Source organism: Opisthocomus hoazin, chromosome 9 (genome assembly GCF_030867145.1).
Source record: "Opisthocomus hoazin isolate bOpiHoa1 chromosome 9, bOpiHoa1.hap1, whole genome shotgun sequence".
Classification (NCBI taxonomy): Eukaryota; Metazoa; Chordata; class Aves; order Opisthocomiformes; family Opisthocomidae; genus Opisthocomus; species Opisthocomus hoazin.
Window position 1 is genome coordinate 11,332,555 of NC_134422.1, and position 22,762 is coordinate 11,355,316.

General features: G+C 44.3%; 1 protein-coding gene across 1 annotated transcript; it reads left to right on the forward strand.

The window, feature by feature from the left end:
- The first annotated feature begins 588 nt into the window (after nucleotides 1-588).
- LOC104338221 (protein mono-ADP-ribosyltransferase PARP14) lies at nucleotides 589-22,167 on the forward strand. Its single transcript, XM_075430434.1, has 17 exons — nucleotides 589-999; nucleotides 1,982-2,121; nucleotides 2,213-2,246; nucleotides 4,358-4,618; nucleotides 5,227-5,463; nucleotides 6,499-8,765; nucleotides 10,366-10,602; nucleotides 10,866-11,087; nucleotides 11,530-11,593; nucleotides 12,535-12,684; nucleotides 13,384-13,446; nucleotides 14,836-15,003; nucleotides 16,271-16,453; nucleotides 16,565-17,173; nucleotides 17,735-17,880; nucleotides 19,193-19,367; nucleotides 20,982-22,167. The coding sequence occupies exons 1-17, from the start codon at nucleotides 795-797 to the stop codon at nucleotides 21,278-21,280; spliced, it is 5,460 nt and encodes a 1,819-aa protein (XP_075286549.1). The 5' UTR covers nucleotides 589-794; the 3' UTR covers nucleotides 21,281-22,167.
- The last annotated feature ends 595 nt before the right edge of the window (nucleotides 22,168-22,762 follow it).

Genomic DNA, 22,762 nt, shown 5'->3' on the forward strand with positions numbered 1-22,762 from the left:
ATCAAGCCGAAGTTCGGAGTTCTGTGTTGGAGGGGCAAAGCAAAGCAACATCATCTTGTTCGTAGCATGATGGAATAAAAATGTATGCCTCTCTCTGCCCTAGATATCGTAAGATCTAGTGAAAAAGCAGTGATGCAGCACCTCCAAATCCTAAAAACCCTCGACTCCTCCGACTCTGCCGGGTTTGACTTCTTAAGTCGGATGATTAAGCGAGTATCTTCCAGTACTTGCTGTACGCAGTTAGGTTGTTACTCCTTTAAAGGTCTGCGGGGGGTTGGTGCGACCGTACGAGCAGTGCTCGCTGCAGGGCCCCCACTGCCGAGGGAGAGGTTCTCTGGGGAAGGTGAAGCAGGAATGGCGGTGGAGCCGTGGGCGCCAGGCTGCTCATCCACAGCCCCCCCGCTCCCGCCACTGGCTGCGGGCTGCGCGCCGTTGGGTCGCGCCCGCTTCCCCGCTGCTGCACAGCGCTGGGGCGCGAACTCCTTCCTGCGGCCGGCGGAAGGGGGCCGGGGTCTGGCCGGGCGGCGGCGGGGGGGCTTCCGCTTCCCCGGGCAGGGTCGGGCCGAGGCAGGCGGCGCGGCGTGGTGGCAGTGCCCGGGGCGGCTGTGGGCGCCCGGCGGGAGCGGCAGCGGCAGGGTGCGGAGCCCTGACCGCCGGGAGAGCCGGGAGAGCCGGCCCTCGCTCTTCGGCCCCTCCGCGGCGCGCCGAGCCCTGCCGGGAAAGGCCGAGGGCCGCCTCGCCCCGCCGGGAAACGAAAGCGAAAGGCAGCGGGGAGCGGAGCCGCAGCGGCCGCCATGGCGGGGCAGCGGCCGGGCGCCTTCCCGCTGCTGGTGCGCGGCGACTGGGGCTCCGCCGAGCCGCCGCCCGCCCTCAGGAAGAAGCTGCTCTGCTACTTCCAGAGCCAGAAGCGCTCGGGAGGCGGAAAGTGCGAGCTGCGGGCCGCCACCGGGACCGGGACCGGGACCGGGCAGCTCCTCGTCTTCTTCGCCCAGCCCGAGGGTGAGCGGCGGGGCCGGGGGCCGGGCTGAGGGAGGCCGGGGTGGGGGGCACGTCCCGGGTTGTGACTTTCTGTAGGTGAAAATACGCGTACTGACTTAGTTATTATGTACGGTGTGGTGTGTGCGTACACGTCTCTCTATATATCTCTGTGCATACACATCTATAGCATATAATGCCTATATACATCCGGTCATATGCAATACAGAATGTATATAATATGTGTTTGCTTATATCCATGCTTGAATTCGGTGCAGAGTACTAGCGTGCAGATTGCAGAACGCTAGGCTGTAAGTGATTAAATACACCCTGCCAGGTGTATATGCATTAATTACACCCTGCCAGGTGTATATGCATATACACCAGTTTTGATGCATAGTAGTATTCACTAGATTACACTTGGAATAATAACGCTTATGTTAATAAAACTTCACACATATTGTAACTACAGGTTTGTATTAAAAATGCGGCACGTGGTGTGCATGTATTTACATAAACTTGCAGCAAGGTGGAAGGCATTTAGCTGCAGTTGTGTTACATGTATGCATAGACATGCATAAACACAGATATATGCATTTTTTTTGTTCTTCTTGTCATGCTGCCCAGTCGCTGACGCGCCTAACTGGTAAGTTCAGGTGCAGCCCCGAGCCACGCTGGCACTGGCTGGAAGAGGGCGTGCGAGGTGTGGGGCTGGTGCCAGGACCCCCGTGCTGCAGCCCCAGCGCAGGGCTCCCCCCTCGGCACCGGCCGGGAAACGTGCGGTGGAGCTTCACTTGCCATCTCTGCTAGTTTCTTTTTTGTAGAAAGAACATCCTCTGCCGTTCCTCCGTTTCTTTCGGGAGGAAAGCCTTGTGCGTGCTGTTTTAGTGTCAGGAGTTTAAAGCCCTTTCATTCTGTGAATGTCTCCTAATGTAACGGTGGAAACGTGCTGCGCAAAGTTGTATTTCTGTTCAGATTGCCAGCGGGGCTTTTTGGTTTCATCTAGTGAAGCAACGAGTTCTGGAGAGACAGTCTCATGAGCTGCATTTGGGAGAAAAAGGAGGATTGAAGTTGATTGTGACAGAGCCTGAAACAGCGCTGGCTGCTGAAGAGGAGGCGCTTGACGAAAAACTGGTTCCCACAAAGGTGAATAAAAATTGTAATCCTAACCAGAGCTTTGAAATGGTGGCGAGAGTGTCGGATCAGTCACTGATACTTTGGTTTCATTTTGTTTTAGGCTGCGAATGCCACGAGCAACCTGCAAACGAAAGGTAAAATGTTATCCATCACCCTGCACGCTGATTCTTCATAAAACGAAAATGATGGTGCTCTTTTCCGCACGCAGCTCCACTTCTGTGGGGAGCTGTGCTGAGAGTTTCTGAGTTTGGCAGCCTGACTCGGGCGGTACGGGGAGGGATGTCTGGCCAGGGACACTGTAGGCTTGATCACCAAGGGTGGAGTTCACCCTGCCAGAGTTAGATCACGTGCCTGGTGTTGGCTCCTAAAATAGCCTTTTTAGTCAGAGGAGCATCTCCAGAGGGGGATTTAGTTCCCTTATCCTGTATAACTGCTCTAAGGTAAGATCTGCGTAGAAACACCTGGACTGAGGGCCTGAATCCCAGGCCTGGTGTCTCTGCGCTCCCTATGGTCAGGAGAGTCTGTAAAGGCGAGAGGTGCGTCTCCCCGGTACCTCCGTGGCTCTGGCGAGGTCATTGTTCAGCAATATCCTGCTAAGCTTTATGATTCAGAAAGTGATCTAGAAAACAGTACTGCAGCCCCAAATATACCCACATGTGTGAAGAGTAAATACTCAGCCCTGCAACAGACCAGGGAGTCGGGAAGTTCTCTGATTACGCCCATGTCTGTTCCTTTCTGTATGAAGTCTTGTTTGGTGCCATTTTGTGTGGTTTTCCTCCTTTCAAAATTACATATTCAAAGTTGTCACCTACTATGTTTTAGTTATACCAGAGAGGACCCTGACGATCTCCAGATGCTGCTATTAATCACTTTACAGGGTCAGCGTGGCTTTCGGTTTTGGCTTTTTTGTGCTTTCGTTGGACGTAGGGGAGCAGATGATGCCTGTTGATGGTCTAGAAATTAGTAACTGTCATCTGTAGAGCTATTGCTTCTGCCGTTATTTCTTTTGGGTTTTTGTTTTTCCTTATCGGGCTTGTGCTGGTCGGCCTTGAAGGCAGCTGTCTTCCATAGATGTTATGGATTTGGTACAGTTGTTGTGGTACCTCGGGAGCACTCGTAAACCCAGTGAGGGGGCAGAGCAGCCTGTTTGTGCTGCCGCCCGCTCCAGCCTTCCCGCCCCACGTCTCTGTCTCTCTCCGTGGCGCTGCCCCAGGGCTGAGGGGTTTTTGGGTGTTCTTGAGCAAAAGCAAGCAGAGACCTTGCCCCCACGCCCCCCGTCAGGCGTATGGCTGCTCCACCAAGCTCCTTCCCCTCGGCCGTGTGTTCCTCTGCCATGGCCAGAGATGGCGGCCCTAGAGGTTCACACTGAGTGGTGAGCACCAGGGTTTCATTCGATGCTCATCTCCTCGCCGTGGTGCAGGGACGTACTGGTTTACCAGACGGAGGGGGGCTCGTGCTCCTGCTCGCGTTCGTCGGGGAGAGGAGCGGAGAGCTGCCTTTGTCTGCGAGTGTGGCCATGCTGAGCACCCTAGGGTGCCCTTTGGCCTGTGCCCGTCCCCCCGTTGTTCCCGTTTGGAGGTTCTCTGCCGCCTTTGCCCGTATCTGCCTGCAGAGCTGGAGATGTGCCGTCCTCTGGCAGCCACTGCACCTCTGGGGTACTCGGTGGGCAGCCGTGTTGTAATTTCTGTCCGCAAAAATTTGTTGCATCCCTGCCAGCCTTCTGTGCACGTGGGTGCTTCGGTGCTGTGATGCCACACTGATGGCCAGGCATGGGGGTCATCAGGAGGCTTCGCTTCAAGCTGCGCAGAGCTGCTGGTGGTCTGTGGTGCCTGCGATGTCCCGAGCTATGTTTGGGCTCGTTACGCCTGCACCCAGGCCAAGAAACCGATGCAGGGGCTGCAGGGTGTTTCACAACCTTTACCAACATCTGAGCGGTCACAGCCAATTATCTCAATGGGTGTTACTTTATTTTATTTGTGTCTGGGACCCAGAGACATACCAGTGACCTTGGACTTGTTTACTCCTGCCTATTTTTGTGCCACCAAAGAAGCTGCCTGCAGCCCTGCAGAATATCGCGTGTGGGCAGTTTTGGATCCCAAAATGTCCCGGAGTACCTTGCAGTATTTGTTTAGTTAGATGATCTCTTCTCGTGGGAAAGGAAAGGAGAGAAAGGGTAAGAAAAATCTGTTTATTCCAGGAAATGTGTACCAATATATCTTGTGTCTTGCTTCCCTTTCTGTTGAAGGTGATGCAGAAGCTTTGCAGAAAGCAGAGAGTTTTGTTCTGAACAGTGAGGTCCGGGAGGAAGCTGGCTCTGCGGAGAGCGTTGCAGAGAAGTCTGCAGGGACCTCACCTTCAGTGGTGTTTGAAAACATACAAGGTTGCAGTCTGGAATGCTTACGTATGCTGTTGGAGAACATCAGCGGCCTGGCAGTAGACGGTGACTTCACGGTGGAAGTGATACCTGAAATGAATGTTGCTGTAGCTACTTTCCTTAAAAGTATCGGTAAGACAGGATGGACACCATCATGCATTTCTATGTGTATGTATGAGTAGCAGCTTTCAGAACGTGATCGCTCTCCCGTTACAGATTCAGGCATTTTTTAAAAAGTACCTGGACTGTAGTGTCTCAAGAAAGATGTAAGTCTTATCTGCAGCTCCGTGAAAACGCCTGTCATCCCAATGTTAGACTGAAATAAGAAAATTGTGGCATCTTCATTAACTGAAACTGGATGAGAATGTTTCATTGTCTCTATCTGGTTGTGGGTTAGATGGAGAAGAATTAGAGTGGGCTGAGTATGGAGATGAGTTCTGCAAATATTGAAGTTTAGAAAGTCTCGGTTTGAGAAGGTGGTGAAACAGTGGGAAGTGCTTAGTTTATACAAGAAATGAAGAAGAGGGGAACAGAGACACAGTGGTAGCGAATAGCGGAGAGTAACATGGTTGTGTGCGTTTCCCCTTTCTTGTAACAACATGGTTATCTGGCACCAGAGGCAGTTTTGCTGCAAATACAGGGAAAAGTAGACTCAGCTCATTTCTTTGCCAGAAGTGATAGCCGGGTCTGATAACAGTGCAAGAAAACGTAGTCAGTTGATACTGCTTTTCTGTTTACAGATACTGAAGGATTTGTCAAAAGATGTTCACAAAACAAAAGAGTTAAAGAATTCAAAATGACTGCCAGGCTTCTTGAATTGACCCAGAGCGTCAAGGTTGAAAACATACCGGCCAGGGTTTCCACAGACTACATCACCATGTACTTTGAGAGTCCGCGGAACGGAGGAGGGCCCGTGTCAGAGGTCCAGCTCTTCTCTGAGGAGAACTCGGCCATCGTTACTTTCTGTGATCGCAAAGGTAACACCGTCCTTTGCCCGACCAGAGTGCTCCCAGGTGGAGACCTGGAAGAAAGTGACCGCGAATTTGGGCGTTGGGAGGAGCCTGGCTTGCTGTCGCCGAAGCCAGCGTACACTGTCCGGTTCCTGGGGATTGCTCTGGATTTAGAAATCCTGCTGCATGTCTGGGGTTTCTGAATCTGTCTGTTTCCTTATGCTGCCAAAGGTTGATTTTAATACCTGCTTTGTGTGGGGGTTGTTCCCACTGATGTTTTTTCCCCATTTACAGAGGTTTTTGTCTGCAATAAAACAGGAATTGCACTTGCAGGAAGAGGAAGCAGGATTTGTTAATGACTTCAGCATTCACAGAAACTAATTAAGGTCAAATATGGTCATTATCAGGGAAAAATAGAGCTAAAGAACAATCTAGTCACTGTTCCTTGTGTTGAATCCCTGTCCCGTGTTTGTGCCAGCACAACCTCTGGTAAATATCTCTGTGTTAGGAGACTCCTGGCTTAGTGAGTTCCTTTATGTTTTAATTAAAATATATCTGCCAGGTGATTCTTTTTCTTCTGACTCTCAGAATTTGCTTAAGAATATTTTGTACATTAAGTTAATGTGTAATTTGGGTCATTGTAAGTCCCTGCCAACATTATAATTCTTTTTCTTTGTGCATTCCAACTGAAGTGGCAAAAAAAAAAAAGTAGAAAAGCACTGGCACAAAGAGTTTTATTTGGAGTTGAGAGTAAGCAGCATTTCATAATAGTAACTTGACACAGCCCTGCTCTGTGGTGGGATTTCCGTAGGAAATGAGAGGAAGGCGTAGCTGTACAGGTAAACACAGGCACAAGCATATTGACCAAACTGGTTGGAGCCAAGCCTTTTATCTTGTCCCTGCAGAGTGGTTTGGAGATCAGAAGGACATAAAAATAGCTCTTTCAAATGGGAAAAAAAAAAAGTTACTTTATTGAATGCAGTAGTTCTAAGAGCAGAGTCATTTGCTTGATTTGAAGTTAATGATACATGTGTGTCTGCCTCTGTGTGTGCTGACTTTTAGATCTGAACACTGTCTTGGGAAAGCAGCATTTACTGGAACAGACACAGATTTCTGTGCATCCATATTACCACTCTCTGGGAACAGCTCTCTATGGAAAAGAAAGACCAACTATCAAGATGCCAGACCCCGTCAGAGTGCCACTAGATCCGCACGTCTGGCAGTTTTTACAAAGGCAGGCTCAACTGGTCCAAGGCATAAATCAGGAAATGGCCGTTTGCCATTGTGAGCTAAAATGGCCGCAGACGGACTGTGCGCACCCAGAAGTGATGTTGTGCCCGTCGTCCTCTCTCTCCAAGCAGAGAGAGCTAATGATGAAGTTGAGCAAGACATGGAAGCAAGATGTTTCTACTGAGTTCTCGCGTATCATGTCAGATTATGTAGCTATAAAATGTGAAGTAAATTCCATGGATTGGGAAGACGTGAAAAAGAGATTGGTGAAAGATGCTGCTTTGATCATAGCTGATATTTCTGAGAAGATGGTGGTGATTGCAGGCAACAGAGCAGCAGTGGAGAGTGCAGAGAAAGAAGTGAAGGAATGCATAGAAAAAGCCATGAAGCAAAATGAAAGGGAAAAACAAAGCGTAGAAATTTCTGTGTCGGTAATCCCAGGGAAGTATGCTATTCTGCACAATGCTGGGCTAGAAGACAGTATTCACAAAGAATATCCGTGCCTAAAGATGGTTTATGATGACAAAGAAGCAGCTGTTCGGTTGTGTGGGTTACCTGTGGAGGTATATAAAATCAAAGCTGACTTACTGGAAAAGGTATTGAACATGCCATGTACATCAGTTACCGTTGATCCCCATTTTTTTCGCTATCTGCAGCGTGTAGATAAGAAAACAACGTCAGAGACATTATTCACTAGGAAAAACATTAATGCTTTTTATGAGCTTGAGGATGATACTGTGTTGCTATTTGGAGGTGCTCCCAAAGATCTTTTAGAAGCAGAAAGGGAGATAAAGACAGGCTTAAAATACGAGTGCATCAATGTAGAAGATGGTGAGGTCATTAAAAAGGAGCAGTGGAGGAGTCTTCTTACCTCCTTGCGTAAGAAGTACAGTTCTTCCCAGGAAACTGTAGTCATTGATGAACCTGCTGGAAAAGAAAATAAAGTGATTATTGCTGGCTTTTCTAAGGCCGTAACAGAAGTTTATCAGAAACTTAATGATTTTATAGATAGAAACACACAAATGGAAAAAGTAATCCCGGCCAAGTCAGTGGTGGTAGTGCAGTTTGTAGAGGAGGAAAAATCCGATGTTTATCTTGCATTGAGGAAGAAAGGCGTGACAGTACGTTTTGACACCAAGACACCGTGTATTTGCCTGAGCGGACCAAGAGCAGAAGTGCCAAAAGCAGTCGCCACGTTTGAAAAAATTCTCTCATCCCTTTACTGGAAAAATGTGCCAGTTGATAAACCGGGAGTCAAAGAGTTCTTCACTGAGAGGAAGGATTCATGCGTTTTTGAGGCAAAGCAGAAATTTAGCTGTTTGATTAGGCTGAAAGAAGAAGAAGAACAGAAGCCTGAAAAAGTTGGTGATAAAGAGGAAAGAAAGCTCTACTACAAGAAAATGCTGCCAGATGGAGTTGTAGTAGCAGTGTATAAAGGTAACTTGTGTAATTACCCAGCTGACGTTGTGGTAAATGCATCTAATGAAGACTTAAAACACGTCGGTGGCCTTGCTGAGGCGCTGTTAAAAGCGGCCGGTCCAGAGCTGCAGCGGGAGTGTGACGAGGTGGTGCGGAAGAACGGGAGTTTGCAGCCCGGGTGCGCAGTGATCACGGGCGCTGGGAAGCTCCCCTGCAAGAACGTCATTCATGCTGTTGGGCCGCGGTGGAGGAAGGATGAAGCAGACAAGTGCGTGCACTTGTTAAGAAAGACAGTGAAGAAAAGTCTACAGCTAGCTGAAACATATAACTATCGTTCCATAGCCCTGCCTGCTATAAGCGGAGGGATTTTTGGCTTCCCACTGCAGACATGTGCAGATTCAATTGTATCCTCCATCAAGGAGACCTTGGAAGAATCCATGGGGGACAGCAGCTTGAAGGAGGTTCATCTTGTGGATGGTGTGGAAGAAATGGTTCAGATTCTGAGTGAGACAGTAAAAAAAGTGTTTACAGCTAAGTCATCCTCCCCGACAATGGTGATGCCACACTTGGAAAACCATAAGCTAAGAGAAGGCCAGAAGAGAGGAAAGGGTCTGCAGATGGTTACGACAAGGGAAGGACTTTGCATCTGGGTGGTGGAGAAAAACATTCAGGAAGCCACGGTAGGTCTTTAATTTTCCAGTTCCTCTCCAACTTGATGTGAAAATCTTCTTTAAATTTAGATGGAAAAAGAAGGACGGTGGGGTATGCTGTTTTACAGGGCAGTTGCTACGTAAGGAAACAGTGGCTATGTGCTAGCTGAACAAGGATGCCAGCTTGCAAAACTGATGGATTTCGGGTTGCGATCTGTCACTCTGCGGCTTTTTCTAGTGGGCAGCTGTGAATATTGGGATCTTGTGTTCCCAGATAGGTTTTATTTGTTCTGCAGATCTAAGGTCAATGTGTGAAACAGTTTGCTTTTTTTCTAAAAGGGAAATACTAAGATACTTTCTAAAAGCATTTGTATGGTCTGTAGCTATTCTGGTTGGATAGTACAGGAAATCAGCACCTGTCTGAGTTGCTGTTGTGAGCCATGCTAACAGTGAGTATACAGCCTATTTTTTTTTTGTTTTAGTTTCCTTCTCTTTGGATGTGTTAAAGACACAGTCTATGAAGAAGTTACTGGGCTCTAGAAGAGTGACCCCATAGAAGAGTGCATTCTCAGATTGTTTTGGCAAAGTCTATACCTGATTCTACTTAATTTTTCCTCCATTTGCTGCTTTTTCTTTTTGCTAACAGAGAGTTTAATTACTACTCATCTAGACCATCAAGACTCAATTTACACCTCGGATGTAGTTTCTTTCCCGTGTGTTTTTTTCTCAGTGATGCAAAGTGCATCTTGATGAATCTCTGCTCTTCAGCATTCCCCAATACTTTGGGAGTTTAAAATCGCCCTAAAGTATTATTATTGTCCTGTTGTTTCCATATTATTTGCTTCAGTGGTCATTTTCATGCCTGTGAAAGCCTATTCCAATGAAAGAGCAATACTAGATGTAAAAAAAGCTCAGTATGACACATTTTTAAAATACTTTGTAATTAAAACATCTCCAGTGGAAAAAGCAAAGCAAACACCAGACTTCAGGGCTCTGCCTGTTTTACTTCATGAGAGCACAACCACCTCCCTTCACCTTGTTTTGGTGCACGAGGTGCTGCTTTTTCAGGTGTAGGCAATCCCACTTCAGTGAAAGGAGGGAAAGGGGCATTCAACTTTCTACATTACGTGTACCTTATACAATATGTATATTTTATGTACTGTGGTGATGCTAGAGAAGAAGGAGCAATACTGCAGCAGTTCTTCACAAGGAAATGTGGGAAAGGCAGGGTATGGGGAGAGGGGATGAGGCAGGCTGCAGAGGATGAGGCAGGCTGCAGAGGTTGGGTTTGTTTCACCTGCCCAGACATCGGCATCTGCTTCGGACGAGGCGAGTCACAGCCTTACCTCCCCTGAGGGCTTCACAGCTCTGCCTGGGTGAATGGGTGGATGACCTGTTCACACGTAGATGCCTGTGATGTTGGTACTCGCAGTGGCTCTGAACCTGCCTACTGCAGGTTTCCTACAAGTCCAGGAATACTCAGTACGCAGAAGCTTGCTGAAAACCAGGCTATTTCTCTGTTGGCATCTTGTTTTTCATGCTGTGCGTTGCTTTGGTAGTGTTATTAGTCTTGATGCCTGTTTTTACTCGAAGTCTGGCTATAGATATTTTTGTTGTGATTTTGTTGCAGACGGATGTTATTGTCAACAGCGTTGGCACAGATCTGAAGTTTGGCGTGGGGCCCCTTTGCAAAGCCCTGCTGGAACAGGCTGGCCCAGCACTCCAAGCAGAGTTTGACCAAGAAGAAGCAGGACAGGATGCTGATGAAGGGAGTGTGCTCTGCACCAGTGGATGTGCTCTGGCCTGCAAGTCTGTGCTGCATGCCGTGCTTCCTGTGTGGGATGGAGGAAAAGGACAGAGCCTGAAGGTACGCTTTAATTATTTAAAAAAAAAAAAAAATTGATTTTGAGAACAGATTTGTTTGGGATCCTAGTCTGAAGTTTCAGGTTTTAAAACAGTTAGCTTAGATGACTCAACTGCGTGTACTTCTGTTTGAGTGACTTCAAATATGCCTTGATGCACTCAGAGCTTTTTCCTCATACCAGCATAGCCTCTGTGGTACTAATAATAAATGATGCTTTTTTATTTTTTAATTTTTTTTTTAAAAAGGATCTTTGCTGTGTTTTACAGACCCTAGAAGATATAATCAATTTCTGCTTGAAGAAAACTGAAGAACTTGGACTGAATTCTATCACTTTCCCAGCTATTGGAACTGGAGGATTTGGATTTCCTAAAACCATTGTTTCTAAGTTAATGTTTGATGTGGTATTCAAGTTCAGTAGTAGTCACGCTCGGAAGAGTCTCCAGGAGGTTCATTTTCTCTTGAGTCCAAAAGATTTGGATAACATTCAGGTAGTTCTTCTCGGGGCAAAGCCATCTGTGTTACATACTGTTCTAGTTACGCCTTAATAGTATATTTTAGTTATATCCCTTTCTTAAGGGAATAATTCAGCACTGTGGGCCAGTGACAGTGGGATGTCTCTCCAGTGTCTCATTCAGTGTCTCTGAAATATAAACTCTCAGCAAGCACAGCTGCAGACAAAATTGGCCTCGCTGCTGGCACTGTGAACACCTGTAGATGCTCGCTCATCTTTTGACAGAGGAGTTCTGGCGACGCAAAGCCAAGTATCTGTTACCGCACTGTCCACGCTGAGGCTTCCACTGTTGTTAATGATACCTAAACATGACTGTAAAGTGCATCAGATGGCTCAGCAAGCGCTACGTGACTGTGAGTGTTAATTATAGAAGTATTCAGTATATAAACTCTGAAATACTGTCTTTTTTCTCTTCTTAGGCTTTTAGCATTGAACTGGAACGTAGGGTAGCTGAAGGTCACAATGCTGCAGCACCATGGTCAAGTAAGTTGTGTAGGGGCAGCTGGTGGGACACAAGGGTGAATGTGAATACTGTGAAGTGGTTTTATACCTGTCAGGAAACAGAGCGGTTTTGTTTCTCCTAATGGACTGGCATTCTTAAACTCCATTTGTAAAAATCTTAGAGGAATCTTTTGTTGAGGGCATGCTCATCTCTTAGTGAGGCCAGTCTGACCACATGGAAGAGGATATCCTGGTAGGAGAACCGTTAGTTTGTCATACTCAAAGGCTAAAAGAACTTGGTATCACTTTACCAAACAAGCCGTCAGTAGCATATATTTCTTTAGCTTTTATCTCCTATATAGAGATACACAGAATGGATAATTTCCTTTCCATTTATTAATTGACAGTAGTGTGACACAGGAGCAAAAACATGAGTGAACTGCACCAACGGCAAAGGCTTATTTATAATAGTACAGCTTTTCCTTCTCAGTTGCTGTGAGTATCGGTGAGATGAAGTTAAGGGTGTGCAGGTAAAACGTGAATTAGAAAGGTTTAGACTAGAAGTAAGGAACAGTTTTATATCTGTGAGGGTAAATATGAAATAACTTAGAAAAGTAGTGTGATGGGACGTCCGTCACTGGGAGTGCTTAAGCTGGGTACTCCATTTCTTGTAAGAGGTAGTTCAGGAAACTCTGTTACAGAGCTGGACAGAGGAGATAAGCCCAGGAGTCCTTTGTGAATTTATATTGCGTGAATTTACAGGAACAGAGGTGGTTTCGCTTTCACATCATTTAAATGAGAAGAATGCCGTGCCTTCCTGCTTTCAGAAATGGAATAAAGAGAAAGGCAGAGACTCTCTAGGTCCCTCAGACTGATCTAGAGCATATTCCTCAAAAGGACACGTTGAAATTTCTATCAATGGAAGAGAATAATACCCCAAACTATAGGAGAGGTGTTTTAAGGTGTTTTTCTTTGCCTTGCAGGGTTTTCTAGGCCTGTGTCCACTGAAGCATTGGGAGTTCATGAAATGCAGATTGGTTCCATTACGCTCCAAGTAATCAGTGGAGATATTACTAAGGAGGACACAGAGGTTATTGTAAATATATCAAATCCAACATTTGATGCCACATCAGGTATTATATTGAATATGTACCTCATTCGTGATAAATTTGTGCTAGTTTTTAGAAGGGAAGTGGGGAAAGAATTGTCCATATGTGAAACTCTCATGAAGTATTTTTCAGATGAGAGTGAGTGGTAATTAGTCAGGAAATACATCTTAAACAGGTTTATTACATGTCCTGAATATTCTATTTAGTTTCCAGACATCTCAGACAGAAGGCATCTGACCAGATTTTTCTTGTTTAAAAACAAAAATGCTGAATTAAAAGGGAGTTTTTACATCAAATACGATTCTGCAAAACTGCTCTTGTCCTAATATGTTCCTCTGTAAGCCAAAGCCCTGGTTAATTAAATTGACCTGTAAGAAGCAGAGGATTCTTTGGTGACATTGCGAATTTCAAGCATCAAAGACATCAAGTGATACCATTCAAAGCAGTCAGAGTTCAGCAAGGGGCATACTATTGGCTGGTGAAATGATGAAATAGGAGTTATTCTTGATGATTTCTAATCAATAATGAAGGCAATGTTCTCTTTGAAGCCAGCGCAGTCTATCGTGGAGGCCACTTTTGGGAACTGTCAAGGTTTTGCACTTTGCAGGATCTTGCACTGTGAGAATTTAGGGTGTTCATGGAGTATGGAAGTTGGGTAGAGTTTCGAGTAGAAGTAGCTAAATTGACTTATTGAATGCATATGCTTTTCTTGTATAATTTAAGGGGTCTTCAAAGCAATTATGGATGCTGCTGGTTCCCAGGTAGAAGACGAATGTGATCAGTATGGTATGTGAAAGCATACTATTTTGTTTGAACAAATTATTTTTTTGTTCTCTTTGAAAAATTAATTTTGTTTTATATTTCTCTACTCTGATGATATAATTATTTTATCTGAAAAAAATGGCTGTCAGTTTTAGGAATTCTGAAAAGTCCTGTTGTTGTGACACCTACTTTGAGAATTTTTCACAACTGAACAGAAGATGGGTACAGTTTTCTGATGCAAATACATGCTTGGAAATTAATCTAATTCAAGTTTTTTATCCCTGAAATTACTCCTGCGTATTCCTGACTTAAGAACAGAAACAATCCCATCGCCTTGAGCATAATTTTTAAGCTCACCTCTTGTCAGCTACAGGAGAGCTGAAGCTTTGAAACTGAACAAAGCAGTGGAACACGGTCTTTTGGTGTAAGCACGTTTAGGACTGGCTTTTAAAAGCTAATAGCAAATCTGGGCTTCTAGTCACAAATACATAACTATTTTTTTATTGAAATAATGTAACTCTGCTTATCACCCTGATCGTGAGTTGGTCTGCAGTCTGCGTTCTGCCAGACCAGCGGAGCAGTAAAATCCCAGCTCACTGTGGTTGACCCCTGCGAGCACAGGAATGCGTTCTGGTTGCATAAACAAAGTGTTCCTGCTCCGAGTCCGGAAGTTAACTTTCAAGGTGGAGTTTCCTGGTTATTTTTCCCAGCCTTTGGCTCTGCGGGCTCTCCCTGTTTATCAGCCCGATCTCAGGGCGTGCAGAGCATCTTACAATCAGCTGTTACCTTTGTGACCGGTGAAGTGGTATGTAATTCTGAGTTCATTAGTCCGTTCATCCTCACAGTGTGTCTCCCATCTGAAGTGTGTTTAATCAAACACGAGTGCTCTGAAAAAACCTAAGCGTCTTTTTTAGAGATTCCATATCACAGTTCTTAGATCAGTTGGTTGTTATCTTAATGATATTATTTTAACCATTCAGCTTTTCTGCAGAATAAGAGTTTGAGCTTTCAAAATGCAAGGGACGTAAGAAAGGATTTCTCATATAAATGGATTGTGCGTGTTCTGTTGGAATGCTTTTTAACAAGTGAGCTGTATTTAAATTCAACATAAATTCTTAAGTTGTAATTAATAGGAAACTACTTTGTAGCAGAGATCTTGGGAAATTAGAAAACACACAATTACTTTAATTACTTTTTCAAAGAAATTTTGCAATCAGAATATTTACAAAGGAAACCAGAATCAATTAAAACCAATATAATATAGCTCACAGTGGATGTCTTTCCACTTTTTTCACTTCTCTTCTAGTGTGTATTACTCCAGTGTACACTAGCATCAGTGCAACCAGCTGTCTTACCGGAAGCAATGGCCACTTTGAAAATGTTACGTCTCCTACTTTGTCTTCTCTCTTCCAGCTGGGCTGTCTCTAAGTGGCTTTATTACTACACAAGGTGGAAAACTGTCATGCAGTAAAATCATTCACCTGATTCACAATAACAACGTGAAGAGTCAGGTCTCCAAAGTCCTTCATGAGTGTGAGCTAAGGATGTACAAATCTGTCGCCTTCCCAGCAATTGGAACAGGTTTGTGTTTGTTGGGAAAGCGATGAGGGCTGTGATGGGGTAGTTCAGCAACTGGGACAAAGTCCGTACCTCTGATTATGTGTAACAGTAGACTTGTACAAGAAACTCTGTAAGCTGTGGTTTGTGAAAGTTCAATGTGGTCAGTTCAGACAGCACCTGCACACTTCAAAAATGCTGCTTTTTTATGAGTATAAGTGTTACAGACAATATTGACTGAGCAAGAACACCTAAAGAAAAGGTACTGCTCCATAAAAGACATTCTACCCCAAAACAGACTGTATCTCAGCTGGCCACCCTGCACCTTTCTTCAGACTTCCCATAGACCTTGCTTTGGGATTTCAGCCCTGCAGAAGGGCTGGGGTTGGGGTTTGTAGGTGAAGAAAGCTGGAGTTGTCGTGAGACCAAAACCTTGCCTGGCTGACTGTGGAAACTGTGGGTTGGGTACAGAATACCTGCAGTTTACACCTTTTATAGGTCTTGTTTCATCCTGCCTGCACCAGCGGATGGCTAGAGGCAGGCTAGCTGATTTGGCCTAAGCTTCTGGTTAGTGTGGGGAGCAGGGCTTGAAGAAAGCAAGGTATCCGTCTCAGACCAAGGCTCTCCTTGACTGGAAAAAGAAGTCAAGAGTTGGTCCTTGCTCAGCCTGCCAAGTTAGGGTAGGAGCTGGTGTCTGGGTCAGTGTTTGGAGTCCACAGTAGTAGTTACGGCAGGTCCCCTGCACTGCCAGCGTCATCTGCCTGCTGGTGTCGTGGTGGCTGTCCAAGGGATGCTGTGTCTGAAATTGGCAGGCATCCCACCAACGTTTCAGGGTAAGCTTTAGGTTGCACTGCAGGCTTGTTGTAGGGGAATGAGAGCAGTTGCTTTAAGCTTGATGTTCATGTTAGTATGTAGAAATGCACTGTAGGCTTGTGCCAAAATCCTCTGTTGATTTTTATTTGGTACCCAGTTTAAAGATGGGGATAGAGTTGGTGATGTGTGGGTTAAAAAATATCGGGGGGATGCTAAGGCTGAAGTGCTTGTTGGAGCCTCAAAGTAAACGAGGAGCGAATCCCAGAAGGGCTTCCCAGGTCTGTGTAGAGTGTCAGCTCCTGGAGCTCACAGGCTCAGGTGTAAAGCTAAGGTTGAGCCTGGGGCTTTGGCCAGAAAGCGTAATGGGGGAGGAGAGAGGGACACGGGTCTGTATGAGCTGGGGAATTGGTCTCCGTTTTCTGGATGCTGCCTTGATTGAAGTCCTGTTCACTGATACATGCCCTTTATTTTTGTTTAGGTCAAGCAGGACAGAGTCCAGCAAAGGTAGCTGATGACATGTTGGATGCTATAGTGGAATTTGCAAGCAAAAGATCAGTACAGCATTTGAAAAAAATTAAAATCGTCATCTTCCAGATAAATATGCTCAGAGACTTTTATGAAAGCATGAAGAAAAGAGGATATTCAGATTCATCCATAACAGGTTCGTGGCTGTCTATGTTTAATGTAAGTACATGGGTTTTCCATGTGCATGGGCACATAAAACTAAAGATCTTTTATTTAAAGCTAATAATTAGCATGTATTTCTTCACAGCATTCTGGGGGGGCAAAACCCAACCCACTGAGAAGAAAAACCCCGTGGTTTTGGAGAAGAAAGTTGATTTAGCCACATTCCAAATTTGTGGAGAAAGCCAAAAAAATGTGGATGCAACAGAGTCCTGGATAAAGAATTTCATTTTAAAGGAACAGTTTGAAAACAGTATTTCAGATGAGCTAATTGAAAATTTTGATGAGACGCAAATGAACACTTTGGCAGATCTCCAGAAAACAAACCATGTTACCATTCAGCTTGAAAATAAACTTTCCCCTCCTTGCATTAAAATTTCTGGTATTAGCAGGGATGTCTGTTTTGTTTCTGTGGAAATTCAGAAAATGATCCAGAAAATGAAGGATACTGAAGAAGAACGATCCAAGGCAGAACTTGTTTATAACCTGGTAGAATGGAAGTATACAGGAAGCAATAATAGCTTTGTTGCTTTTGATAAATTGACAAATATGCAGCTGGAGGATGCCAAAATAGCTAAAAAACCACATCTTACTGTGAAAATTAACAACAACAACTACAAGGTGGATCTGAATACTCTACAAGCTAATGATGACCAGGGAAAAACTATAAACATTCAACGTGTGCCAAAGAATGAAGGTAAATTACAGCTTTGTTAATAAAAAGCATTTAATAGTAATTACTAATTGATAACTCTGATAAATACAAACTCAGATATTCCAAAGGAGTAATAAGCTATTCCCTAGATTTTTTCCCTAATTTTTTTTTCTTTTTCTTTTTTTTTTTCTTCCCTTGGGCATGCCATAGCCGGCAGGTTTAGTTTCATAATTAGTGGCAGGTATAACTGAGGTCAGAACATCTGTTTTAAATACAAATATTATCCGTACGTATGTGACTAGCGAGGAGCATAGATTCCATGCTGAAGTCTGACACAGGAAATGGTGTACAAAGAATGTGTAAAATTCTTCTGTGCTTTTCAAACTTGTTTTAGTTAGATATTGAGATGGGGATAATTAGAGAAAATGTAAAGTCTTAACAGTGCTTTACAGAGCCAGTGATGTATTGAAGAGAGAGAATATTTTTGGAGTAAAGTATTGCGTAAGGTACTGTCCTCTCAGCCCTCTGTGTGCAGTTGGTTTGTAAGATGTGCCCACACGGCCGAGGTGTGTCTGCGATGATAATGCAATCTCTCTTTTGCAGATAAGCAGTCAATAGAGCTCCCTGTGCAATGGGAAGACATGCAAGGGGAACGGGTCAAACTGGTGAATCTGAAGCGAACACATCAGGAATACGTGGAAGTTCAGAACAGATTTAAGAAAACCTGTCCCAGATCCGTCATAGAGAAGGTGAAATCCTGTGGGGGGTAAAAAAGGGAATTCTTGGGCTGAAAATATTAATGTGCTTTCTAAATACTTGCTTGTAAGGTGCCTGCAACCTGATACACCTTTCATGTGTCAGTCTCCCCAGCACTGTACAGCGTGGGTATAAATCAAATTTCCCAAGAGTTGCCTTGCCATTTCTGCCCTCTGATAATGCAAAACCAGTGGCTGTCATTCTTCAGGCTGACTCGTGTTCAGCCAATGTGGTACTCGCTTGTTAATGTGGTATTTCCAATTAGGAAATTCGACACTGAAATGGAAGCATGAGCAAATGCATTCAAAATACAAAGGAAAATACAAGTCTTTGCAGGCTGTCCATAAAGCTTTTTACTATTTTACTCCTTCTTCCTGGACAGTCCCAGAGCCTTTCAGGTTAGACTCTTGGTTTTAACCAAAGTATGAAGATTTGTTCCTACTTGCTGAGAAGTCTGCAACACAGCGGACAAATATTTAATTGCTAGGGAGAAGACAGAATTCTTCAGAATAAGGAGGAGCCATAAATAGGAGAAAATAGGACAAAGTCAGGAGTGAGAATATGTGTTTGAAAAGTTTTCTTCCATCATGAGATTTAGTGAGCGTGGTCACTAAGACACAAATAGAACAAAATATTAGTGTACAGTAGAAAAAATCGGGTATTACATGAAGTCTGTTTCCATTGAAAATGGAAAGCTGTGACAGCAGTGCCTGTAAGGTGATATTTTGATGCAGATAACCCTGTTTCTCCCTGAGCTATAGTCACATTATTGGCATAGGGAGTCAGCAACATCTATCCTCCCACCCGTTTATTTTTATATAGAAGTTTTTTACGGGTTGCTAAGCTACACAGTAAAGGAAGTAATTTTGACTTCCAAGCTGAGATCTAGAAGAGAAACTTAAATTCAATGTAATCGTATTACTACAGTCTATCTTTTAGTGAGAAAATCATCAGTAAAGATGATGAGGATGTACAGAAGGCATCTTACATCGTTGCCTCCAGCAGTGGTACAACAGCCTACTTCTAAAAATGACAGTGCACAGCTACATGATGGCCTGTGTACCTGGTATGCTAGGCAAGACAAAGGTATGCCAGAAATTACCAAGCTTGAAAGCCTCTGGTTTCTGACTTTTCGGGGGGGCTTATGTATTCGGTTCCCCAACCCAAACCACACACTTAACGGGGCATAGTGAAAATTGTCATTCTTTCGGTTTGGTTTGGTTTGGTTTGGTTTGAATGCTTTCCTGCCATGATAAATATTGGTCCCGATCAGTATAAATATAGTTCTATTTTGTAATTTTGCAGATTGAAAGAATACAAAATCCTTTCCTCTGGCAGACATACCAAATTAAAAAAAACTCTCTCTGTACAAAGAACAAAAACCAAAATAATGAGAAGTTGCTGTTTCATGGGACAGCTGCATCCTCCTTGAGCACGATCAACTACAATGGATTTAATCGTGCGTTTGCTGGCAAGAATGGTGAGTCATTATCCAAAGCAGTTGATTTCCTAGACAGGTATGAGGTGCTGGGGAATGTCAGTGTTACAGTGCTGTCAGCACAATGTGAAGACTGAGTAAAGCTGGAGGACAAAATAATAAACAACTCCAGAGCATAATCTGTATGGACAGAGGAATTAACCTGTTCAGTTAATCCCTTGTTGATGAATGCCACCATCTAGAGGGTATCAGAAAAAGCTCACCTACTCTGAAATCAAGCCTGGGCAGCTTGTGAGAAATGTTTTGTAAGATCTGCCCACAGAAGGGACGAAGGACCACCGTTCAGCATCCTCAGCAGAGAATACCAACCACTAGCTGCTGGTCTCTCCTCTCTTCTGAGGCAAAGGCAGGTAGCAAAGCAGAAGTGCAAATATTCCTCCTGTTGCCTCCAAAGATAAGGACAGCACAGGCAATCAGAAGATCCCACTCCTTTACTATTTTTATGCACATGAAATCATTTGAAATTCATGAATTGGTGCGTCCCTTTAATAGTTGTTAGGGACAACTTTAAATATTTAGCAGAAAGACCTTCTGAATTCGTTCCAAAGATTGTTTTCCAGTTCATCTAGTACAGTCATGTTATGTTTATTATTTGGTAGCATTCAAAGATGAAGGACAGGATCCAAAAAAGTGGAACTCAGGCTAAATTGAGGTGCCAGTTGCTCTTAGAGGTCCTGCAACCTTACTTCAGAAGTCCTTACTTTCTGTTCTTCATGTTTTCTTAAGACACAGTTGTACATGCCTAGGGCTGACTTGATCTTGAGAGAGCCGGGCAGCTTAACTCGGATCTAGCTGGCACTTCAGTGTGGTCTGGATCCAAAAGTAGACATTTCTCTCTCTGGATCCTGTAGAGGTACTTACGCTGATATTTTCTTGAGAAACTGAAGCCCAGCATACACAAAATATGTCATGCTGTGCACAGACAGAAATGGCAGCCACCATTTCTCTTTAAAACATGACCAGAGGAGATGTAGTTTTGCTTTCCTGCTCTTTGGTGGTGCCAGGAGTTTGGATTTACTTGGGAAGCAGGAGCCCTAGATCCCCATGTCTGCTCTCTGCCTGTGATTACTGACAGCCACTTCTCCATCTCTGCCACAATCCACGGTAGGAAAGGCACACTTCCCTTCCGCCAGGCTGGGCAGCCATGCGAAAACATCCAAAGATAGAGCAGCCAGATAGGAGGGACCTGTCTGGCTTGAACAGCTTTCTACCAATGTCAGAAAAAAATCTGTGGCAGACAAAGAAAAGTGATTCCTCTAACTTCCTGGGAAGTGTAACTCGAAAACTTCAGTTGCTAATTACAGCCATTTTAAGTTGAAAAGGCTCTGAAGATTTGCAGTCTGATGGATTGCAGGCTAAACAAGAAGGCTAAATGGAGGGAGGAACCCTCTTCCCCACAAGAAAGGGCAGTCACTACCTGCTGTTGATACTTACCCGACATTTGAGTGGATTCAGATTTGATTCTAATACAAAGGATTATTACCAGAATTTGCTGTTTAACAAAATTTGTAACTTCTGCAGAGTAAAAAAAAAAGCGCTATAAATATGCTTACGGGAATAACACTTAACTAAATTTGAAAACGTGTTTCCAAACAGCTGCAGCCATTGGAAATGGAACCTACTTTGCTGTTGATGCAAGTTATTCTGCTCGGGACATTTACTCCAGACCGGATATGAAAGGCAAAAGATACATGTACTTGGCTCGGGTCCTCACTGGGCAGTACTGCGCTGGAAGTGAAGGGCTGATCACTCCACCGCCGAAAAACCTAGCAGATCCTACTGACCTCTATGACAGCGTGGTTGATAATGTGAATAATCCAACAATGTTTGTCATATTTAATGACATTCAGGCATATCCTGAATACCTTATTACTTTCAGAAAATATTCTTCATAGCCTGGAAAATTTTAGTGCCTTTTGCATGTGGGAATTAAAAGGGCAATACTTGATTCTTGTTTACATCTAGGTTTCTTAAACTAAGTGGTCATTTATCCATGTGCTTAAGTATGTTTTCAAATTATCAACACAATGAGGCCAGGATAAGCAAATATTTTGGAACATGCGATTTCAATACTTGTTTCAAATTCAGTAACGTGGAGGTATAGGCAAGAACTGTGAGAACAGCCCCGACCTCTTCCTACGCAAGGCAGAGGGTAGGAGAGGGAGCTGCTCTGCCTTACCTGTGGCCCAGAGTAAGCAGTGTGTGTGTCCCTATTTCCAGTATTCACCATAAAGCACCAGGTGGCTGGCTGCCCCTGAGGATTTGTTTAAAACATTCTGTGTTGGGGGAATAACCTTGCTTGTCAGCAGAGTTTTTGGTTATTCTCAGGCACCCACTCACCTTTGTTGATGTTAAGAGTCCTGAAGAAAAAGAATCCAATATTGAACATAAAGTTTGCGTTCATTGTTTCACTTTTGTTATTCCCTAGGTATAAATTCCTATATTCATACCTGTTTCTTAGGGGCATTCTCCATGGTTACATTATGTATGCCCAACTTCCACATACAAAGTCATTGCTTCTGGAATTTTCAAGACAGTAAAGAGTCTTCTCGTTGGGACTGAAAGATAAACCCTGCTGTAGAATTACGAATTTGCAGAGAGTCATCTGCAGGGGCATAACTCAGTTACCACGCTTAAACCCTTTTAAAATTTTCAAAGTTCTGTAAAGCAAGTAAGTAATGGTATTTGTACACCTTTGCAAGCTGTACACTTAATTACAGTGATAATCTTACAACTGCCGAACAAAAGTATTATCTGGTTTTAATAAAAGTAGTTTCAAACAGCTACATTGTATTATGGAGTCATCATTTACACAAAGGAACATACTTCATGTAGAAGTGTTGCTTTTTACATCTGAATATGTTACAGTGACGCTGTAAGCAGCGAGAAGCTGAAAAGGCTTGGAAGACAAAATTGTTTTCTTGTATTGTCCCAGTGATAGATTTGTGCATACAGACTCCAGGTGAAGTTATTCTGCCTTAGTCCAAAAGACCTGTGTTGCCAGTTGCTGCCAGGACGTCTTAAAACCCTGCCGCGATGTTCTTGTTGCCCACAAAGGGTGAAAGTGCTCCGGTATCTGTAGGTGGCAGGCAGCAACATGAAAAATTTCTGCTCTTCGCAGCAGATGCCCGTGCAGCCCTTCAGATGAATGTCCTGCGTAAAATCCCATTTAAAGCAAAACGGAGTTTAACCCACTCCTGCTTTAACAGGTCTTGCTCCCTGTGAAAAAGCGAGGATGCTTTTCTCCCTTCTCTGCTTTTTTGGGTGCTGTTCTGTCTTGTGGGAACACCGCAGCAGCCAGAGGGACTGGGCTTAACTGCGAGCCCCGGGTGTCTGCCGGCCTCTCCCACTGCTGTCCGGCAGGCCGGGACACGCCG

Coding starts and splice junctions, on each gene's coding strand:
- LOC104338221 (XM_075430434.1), top strand. CDS start 795: ATGGCGGGGCAGCGGCCGGGCGCCTTCCCGCTGCTGGTGCGCGGCGAC. Junction 1,000..1,981: donor CTTCTTCGCCCAGCCCGAGG/GTGAGCGGCGGG, acceptor GGTTTCATCTAG/TGAAGCAACGAGTTCTGGAG. Junction 11,088..11,529: donor AAGATTTGGATAACATTCAG/GTAGTTCTTCTC, acceptor TTCTCTTCTTAG/GCTTTTAGCATTGAACTGGA.